This window comes from Primulina tabacum, chromosome 1 (assembly GCF_025594145.1).
Source record: "Primulina tabacum isolate GXHZ01 chromosome 1, ASM2559414v2, whole genome shotgun sequence".
NCBI classification, from domain to species: Eukaryota; Viridiplantae; Streptophyta; class Magnoliopsida; order Lamiales; family Gesneriaceae; genus Primulina; species Primulina tabacum.
The window spans coordinates 2,268,289-2,276,355 of record NC_134550.1 but is presented as its reverse complement, the minus strand read 5'-3'; the positions used below and the strand labels follow the sequence as shown (position 1 = coordinate 2,276,355).

General features: G+C 34.1%; 2 protein-coding genes across 2 annotated transcripts; both read left to right on the top strand.

Annotated features, from left to right (window-relative positions):
- Window positions 1–1,138: 1,138 nt before the first annotated feature.
- LOC142550996 (protein FAR1-RELATED SEQUENCE 5-like) lies at window positions 1,139–3,580 on the top strand. The gene is made up of 4 exons (XM_075660389.1): window positions 1,139–1,904; window positions 2,000–2,392; window positions 3,002–3,162; window positions 3,503–3,580. The coding sequence occupies exons 1-4, from the start codon at window positions 1,139–1,141 to the stop codon at window positions 3,578–3,580; spliced, it is 1,398 nt and encodes a 465-aa protein (XP_075516504.1).
- A 775-nt stretch (window positions 3,581–4,355) lies between these two features.
- On the top strand, window positions 4,356–7,167 carry LOC142504382 (uncharacterized). The gene is made up of 2 exons (XM_075617276.1): window positions 4,356–5,372; window positions 6,849–7,167. The coding sequence occupies exons 1-2, from the start codon at window positions 4,425–4,427 to the stop codon at window positions 6,939–6,941; spliced, it is 1,041 nt and encodes a 346-aa protein (XP_075473391.1). The 5' UTR covers window positions 4,356–4,424; the 3' UTR covers window positions 6,942–7,167.
- The last annotated feature ends 900 nt before the right edge of the window (window positions 7,168–8,067 follow it).

Below are 8,067 nucleotides of genomic sequence, written 5' to 3'. Positions count from 1 at the left end.
CTTTTTTTTTTTGTTTTCCCTCCATTTTCCTCATTTTTTCCTCTTCCACAAATATTATTCACACAGTTTTGTTTTCTTCTCGACTATTTCATCTCGTCTTCTTTTGTCTATTTTCTTCTTTTTCTCATTTTTTTCTCACTCACTCAATTTTATGATTTTTTTTTTTATTTTTACAGGGAAATACTATAACATACAAGGTCCGATTTTCTTGTTTCTTTAAATGTCTAATTCTTTTCCTAATTGTTTGGCTATCGAATTTTTTATTTGATATTATTGGTTTGTATTTTGATGGTGCTATTGATATGAAACTTTTATTAATTGTGTGTATTGCTTGCGATTACCGATGCTACCTTTAAATATCATCGTTGTAGGAGATTTGTGTGTGATATATATAATTTGTATATATATGTATGCATGTATAACCATGTAAGATTAGATTTTAGCTCATGATATTCAATAATTCTAGGTAAGGATGATAAATTTTTCTTGGCTTTCTTGCTTGTGGCTTTGTTTTAACATTATTTTAATTTTTTTTAAAAAAAGAAAATATATGGTTCTGATCTATATTAAATTAGTAGATTATATATGTATCAAATATTTAATCAATAATTAAAAAAAAAATGAAGAATGCATCGTGATTTTAAATTATGAATTTTCCTATCATTTTTGTATAGTTTAGAAAATTGGTCTTGATGTATTTTTAATTGTTAGTAAAATATTAGAAAAAGAATTATTGTTATAATCTAATCTAAAATTACTTTTTTTTAGTAAGAATATTATATTTACCACTAATAAGGTTATCATTTGAATATGAATTTTGTACGAATTTTACATCTAGTAGAGTGAATATGGAGCAATACAAAATACTTCATGCAGATCAACAAGACAATTAGGCTATTTCATCGTACATGACACAACTCGCCTGGTTTAGAATTTTGATTGACACTGATTACAATTGATGTACTTGACTTATTGCGTTTTGACTTATTGCTCTTGGAATTAGTTGAGAAAAATATTGTTTTATTATTAATTATTGCATTTAATATGTAACAGAGAAATTTATTGCATTTTTTGTCACCATTGTTGAAAACTGAGACTAAAACAAGCCAAAAAATTTATTGATACTTTCAGATTCTTGATGGATTCTAGTTCAAATATCGAAGTCAAGCCTAAGATTGGTATGGAATTTGATAGTCTAGACGAGTCTTGGAAGTTTTGGGTTGAATATGGTGGGAAAACTGGATTTGGAGTTAGGAAGCATTATTTTAACAAGAACAAGAACACCGGATTTATAACTTCGTATAAATATGTTTGTTGCAAGGAAGGTGTTCGTAAAAAAGACAAAAGAGATTCATCGACACTCAATTCTCGGCTTGAGACTCGAACAAATTGTAAAGTAAGAATGGGCGTCACATTTGTGGATAGTAAATATAAAGTTAATGAGTTTATAGAAGAGCATAATCACCCACTCCATCTTCAAGAAACAATTCATATGTTGTCTTCCCAACGTAAAATTACAGAAGTTCAAGCCTATGAGATTGATTTGGCAGAGGATGTTGGGCTTAAGAAAAAATCAAATTTTCAGTTGATGAGTAAGCATGCAGGGGGAATAGATGGTCTTGGTTATACAATGTTGGATGCTAAAAATTATATTCGATCCAAAAAAAGACAAAGAAGTATGATATATGGGAAAGTTGGTTGTCTGATGCGATATTTTCAACAACAATTATCTAAAAATCCATCATTTTACCATGCTAATCAGATAGATGTGGAAGAACAGATAACTAATGTTTTTTGGGCTGATGAGAGAATGTTAATCGACTATGAGTATTTTGGTGATGTTGTGTCACTAGATACCACGTATTGTACAAACCGTGCATACCGACCACTTGCTATCTTCTCAGGTTTCAATCATCATAGAGGAGCGGTGATTTTTGGCGCAGCACTTTTGTATGATGAGACTGCATCATCATTTAAATGGTTGTTCGAAATTTTTTAGAGGCACACAAGCAAAAAAAACCTCTCACTATCTTCACTGATCAGGATCAAGCTATGGCAAAGGCCTTACTGGAGGTGATGCCTGAGGTATTTCATGGATTGTGCACATGGCATTTGATGCAAAATGGCATCAAACACTTGGGAAACTTGATGAAAGATGGTTCTCATTTCTTAGCTGATTTTAAGAGATGCATGTATGACATTGATGATGAGACCCGATTCGAGGAGGCTTGGAATATTCTACTAGAACAATATAATATTCAAAAAAATACCTGGCTGCAATCCACTTACAATATAAAGGAGAAATGGGCAGCTTGTTACATGAACAAGGCTTTCACACTTGGTATGAGGAGCACACAACTCAGTGAAAGTGTCAATTCTGATATCAAGAGTTGTATGAAACCCGACTTAGATATAATGCAATTTTTTAAACACTTCGAATGGGTCTTGGAGGAAAAGCGGTACAATGAGCTAAGATGTGAATTTGAGACACGCCAAAAATTACCGAGATTAAAGCTAGAGAGTTCTCTTATGTTGCGTCAACTTTCTGAAATTTATACCATCACAATCTTTCATCAATTTCAAGTGGAGTTTGTTTTGTTCGCAGCTGCTTACATAAAATATAAAAATGAAACTCAACCATTATTTGAATATGTTGTCGGGCGAATTGATAAAGAAGGAGAATGGAGGGTGATATTTAATCCTAGCACAAAGATGATTTCATGTAGTTGCCAAAAATTTGAGATGATTGGATTATTGTGTTGTCATGCTGTGAAAGTATATGATGTGCAGGACGTAAAAAAACTGCCAAAGCAATATATCTTGAATAGATGGACGAGAAAAGCTAGGAGTGGAGTGGTATAAGATTGTATGGGCAATGAAGTCGAAGAAGATCCTAAATGAGAAAGTACAGAACGGTATAGAAAACTTTGTATGATGCTCGTAAGACTGGCAACCGAAGCCTCTGTCCACCCATCAACTTTCTCTTTTGTGCATAATTCAGTATGTGATCTAATCAATCAAGTCATGAAAATGCGTTTGACTGAAGTGAGCCAAGACAACAATGGTGGTGTCAGGACATCATCGATAGGACCTTCTATGATACAAGCAAAAGGATTCAAGAAAAGAAATGGTGTGAAAAAGTCAAGAAGGTTGAAGAGTTGGGTATAACTTCAAGCAAAACGAAGAAAAACAAATTTGAGAGTCGAGATAAATTTACTACTGTTAATATTTTTTTGAAATAAAAATTATCTAGATTTCTTATTTTATAATCATTGTAGGACATCGGAACACACGATGAATTACTCATATCTTGTTCAGCACCTCCGATACCTCATGCATGTCTTCAAACAACTGGAAGTCAATTCAATTTCACTGAATTATTGATGTTATGAACTTTAATGATATCTAGAAATTCTTTAGTGGGTAAAAATCTTAAGCTAAAAAAATATTAATTCTTATATGGTAAAATTGATTTTATAATATTTATTCTTATTTAATGTAGGCACAATTTGATCATCCTCACCATTCTCTTGAAGCCATGGATTTCAATGGAGATATATCCAATAATGCTCTTGAGTAGTTTTTTATTTAAAAAATAACCGATTAATATTGTTAGTTGAAATGAAGTCTCAAAACGTATGAATTATTTCTTTTTTATGAAAATATGGTGTTGAATTTCAGTTTTTGATATTGCATGATGGAAATGTTCTAAATTTTAATTTAAGCATTAACATGTTAATAGTTTTATATTGTTAAAAATTTTGTTCATTGAAAAATAAAATTAATAATACTCATCAAATTCGTAAAAAATGATATGGTTTTTCACATGTAAAAATTTAATACAGTAATTTTTAATGGCAAAATTATTAATTTAACATAAAATAATTAAAATGTTTATATTGTTTCATATAAAATTATTGGCTAATATTTGTGGAAGAGGGAAAAATGAGGAAAAATAGAGGGAAAACAAAAGAAAAAAGAGAGGGAAAAAAATAGAAAAAAAAAATTAAAAAAAAATTAAAGGGCACAGCATCACCTACAGTGGTGGTACCACTGTAGGTGATCCGGATCCCAAAGAAGCATTCGGTTAAATCTGTTTGTCTGGATGTAATTTGGAATATTACGACGATTTAATTGTCACAAAGCTAAAGAGGCGTCAGTGACGTGGCGACTCCAAACCGAAACGCATGAATTCAGGCCCAGCCCGGAGTATTTACTCGCCACATTATTTTGTCTGCTCTTGCATGGCCCGACCAAATGTCCAACTTCCCTCTATTCTCCCATTTGTTTATTGAATCACCATAATTATTTCAATTTAGTACAAAGAAAAAAAAATTTGTTCAGTTTATTTATATCCATTCTTCCATTCACTTTCCTGTCATTTGTTTTTCTACATTTCTCTTATTTCCATAGAATCCAGGACCATGCAACGCAAAACGGGATTTCTACTCGCTTTTATCTGCATCGCAGTGGCTACTGTCGGGGCTCGGTCTCCGGCGGCTGCACCTGCCGATGCGCCTAATGGAGTCAATTTTATTTCATGGCCACCTGCTGCGTCACCAATTACAGCGGCTTCTCCAGTATCGACGCCCCCGGCTCCGGTTTCAAGTCTTCCACCCGCCGATACACCTAGTGGAGCCAATTTTATTTCCAGTCCGCCTGCGGCTTCTCCAGTTTCAATGCTTCCTGCTTCTGCTCCAGTTTCAAATCCTCCATCCGCCAGTTTCATTCCCAGTCCACCTGCTATGTCACCTATTGCAGTGGCTTCTTCAGTTTCGATGCCTCCTGCTTCGGCTCCAGTTTCCAGTCTTCCACCAGCCGATGCACCTAGTGGAGCCAATTTTATCTCCAGTCCGCCTACGGCTTCTCCAGTTTCAATGCTTCCTGCTTATGCTCCAGTTTCAAATCCTCCATCCGCCAGTTTCATTTCCAGTCCACCTGCTATGTCACCTATTACAGTGGCTTCTCCAGTTTCGATGCCTCCTGCTTCGGCTCCAGTTTCAAGTCCTCCGGTTTCAATCCCAGTGAATCCTTCTCCGAGTCCGGCTCCAGTAAACTCGCCATCTGCTACGGTACCAGTAAGTTCTCCAACAGCTATTTCTCCAGTTCAGTCCCCACAATCTCCAGCGCCTGAAGCAGCCACTCCCTTGGGGTCTCTAGTTCCGGCTCCTGCTCCAGCAACCGCACCATCGACGACCAAACCCCCGGTGAAGGCACGAGCTCATAGCAAAAGGAAGGGCAAGAAGGCGCCAGCGCCAGCGCCAGCTCCAGCTCCAGCTCCAGCTCCTAAGCCATTCAGCCCACCAGCGCCACCAATTGAATCTCCTGGGCCAAGCTCGGACTTCATTTCTCCCGGTCCCGCCGATGATCAGGTACGCATTGGATTTTCGTGTACTCGGTATCTTTTTTAGTTCCCTGCCAAATAAATCTTAGCTTGATCTATTAACTTTAAATCATACAAAACTTGATGCTTCTGAAAACCACTGTGATTACTTAACATGTAAACCGTGAAATTTGAAAAAAACTTCCAGCCGGATCCGAGTTCTAGTTCGGTTCTCACCGGCGAAACCTTATTTCACGCTTCCATTAATGGCGGATGGCGGTGATCTTTGGATGTATTTTCTTAGCGGCTTCCTTCTTACGAGAGCATTTAGGTTGTCGCGAAGTAGAATACGATGAATCTTTGACAAATATGTTAGAAGATTCTTATTTTTTGGCGCTTTTTACGCAACCACGTCAATGATCCATCTGTCTTCATGCCTGAGAAACCTAGGATAGCAGTAGCACAGTAAATCGTCTCTGTTTTTTCTGACATTGGTAGGATCATGAAGACCAATAGTAATTTCAGTTAAATAAATAAATTAAAACTGTAATTTTTTCACAAAATAAATAAATTGGTTTTTAAGCCATTAACTCTATTTTTCTTGTTTTGTGAAGGACAAATAAATCTTAATTTAAGACGCAACAAAAATAAATGCTAATTTCACCCTCCTGAATCTGAGACGTAAGTCTAACTCAAAGGGCCTTAGAGTGGGAATTATCCTAGGATATGATAAATTAATTCTAGCTAGATTTCTGGCGTAACACACGAGGTTACACAATGATTAGGTCAAATCATTATGTACGTGCGCTATGGATAAATCTAAGTTATACCCTACGTATTTCTCTGTCTCACGTATAAATGTTACCTCTTTTTTTCTTTTTTTTTTTCTATCTCAAATATATAATTAAAATTTTATATATAATATAATTTTCTCTATTATTTTACCAATTTACCCTAATCATTAAATAAATTAACTACTTCTAACTATTTTTTTATCTTATTAAAGTATTCACTAAATAAAAGTAAAATAATAATTTTTTTTGATAAAATTTATTTTTTTCAATAACTTTCTTGATACATGTGAAAACACGCACAAACTTAAATATACAATATAGAGAGAGTATATTGGTTGGAAAGGTCAAGGGTCAACATTTATTAATATTTGTGTATCGTTACTCACTATGTACCTCATCTGATCATGTGTTAACATTTTTGTTTCAAAAGCACGAGAGCCATAAATGTAGCGTAAACTTCTGTCTGAAATTTTGAAAAACATCATGCCACTTTAAATATCGATTTATGCAATCCAAACATCAGGATATTATTCTTATAAGATTTGATATGATAGCATTCAATGAGCTACATATGATTTTTTTATATGTCCAATGCATAATATTACATGAAAAATTAGACGTGGTTTATCGTACGTCATTGGATGTACCCTTATGAAATTGCCCTAAAGGTAGGATCAAGCAAACCTTAACTATCAAACTTTATGTTACGAACAATTCATATTGCTTTGCAGAGTGGGGTGGAGAAGCTGTTGAATCTGCAGAAGGCGCTGGGGAGTTTGGTTACTGGTGGAGGGGCCGTTTTGGTCTGGCTTATCTTCTTCTAGGGGCATTAATTTTAGTTGGTGTGATGTTTTTGTCCCCTACCACCAAAGGAGAAAAAAAAAGACCCACGAATGTTAACCTATAGTTCACAACTTCACATATCTTGGGCTCGTGGGCTTAATTTAGATTTGGATGTGGGGTTGGTATATTTCGCATTTTGTATTTTCTAATTATTATCCTTATTTTGTTAATAATTTTATATAGTTTTTCTCGCTTATAGATTATTTTTTGGGGTTAAACATGAATTCCATTGAATTGGATAAATCAACCTTTGCAAACGATACCAATACATGGATTGGTTGAGAGGGATAAAATGGAATCCTAAGATTTACAGATAAATGTGCCACTTGAATTCGTTCGAAGGGATAAAATCTCTTTTTTTCTCAAATGGCAAAATAAATAGAGTTAGTTCGGGTTTTGACCTCTACTCTATGGCGGAAACACGAAGAAATTATGGGTTTTGGACAAAATTTTATAGGCTATAGTCTTAATGACATCCAAATGTGTATTTTTTTATTTTTATTTTTTGGTGGTGAGGAAGAGGGATTTGGTTCGAAATTTGAGATATCGGCGTCATATGAGCTGTAATTACTGATATATTCAAACGTTTTAATTTGACATAAACGACTATATTTTTATGTATAAATGTGAAATAAAAAAAAAAATTGTTGTACATTCTTTTTATTTTTTTGTTTTGCTGCCAACAAAGACGAGTTAATGGCTTCGATAACTAGGGCCAAAGAGTTTTCAAGGACTCGAAAAATTCCAAGTTCAAGCTACCTTCGTTGAACATAAGAAACAAAGAATTACATTTTTTTTCATTTAATTTGTAATATTTTTATTTATTTTTATCATATTATAGGTCAATTCAAGACCTAAGTCAAGAAACTTAATTTTTTTTCTTCAATTTGAGTCATTTTTCATTAGAGAGTTGACTGTGATATCAAATATTTTAATATACATTCACATCAATAATTTTTGGTGGCACGACAATATTTTTCAATGATATGTCTATTTTTAATCGCTACATCAACAATTCGACGAAGAATTACTAAAATCCAATCAAACAAAAATGTGAATAAATAGATTAAAATCGAAAATTGACAAAAGCAAAAATAAAAAAAACAC

Excerpts from the sequence above, each read along its gene's own strand:
- LOC142550996 (XM_075660389.1), top strand. The coding sequence starts at position 1,139 with ATGGATTCTAGTTCAAATATCGAAGTCAAGCCTAAGATTGGTATGGAA. Across the intron at positions 2,393-3,001 it reads CAATTCTGATATCAAGAGTT|TATGTGATCTAATCAATCAA; the intron begins GTATGAAACCCG and ends TGCATAATTCAG. Across the intron at positions 3,163-3,502 it reads CAAGAAGGTTGAAGAGTTGG|GCACAATTTGATCATCCTCA; the intron begins GTATAACTTCAA and ends TATTTAATGTAG.
- LOC142504382 (XM_075617276.1), top strand. The coding sequence starts at position 4,425 with ATGCAACGCAAAACGGGATTTCTACTCGCTTTTATCTGCATCGCAGTG. Across the intron at positions 5,373-6,848 it reads CCGGTCCCGCCGATGATCAG|AGTGGGGTGGAGAAGCTGTT; the intron begins GTACGCATTGGA and ends ATTGCTTTGCAG.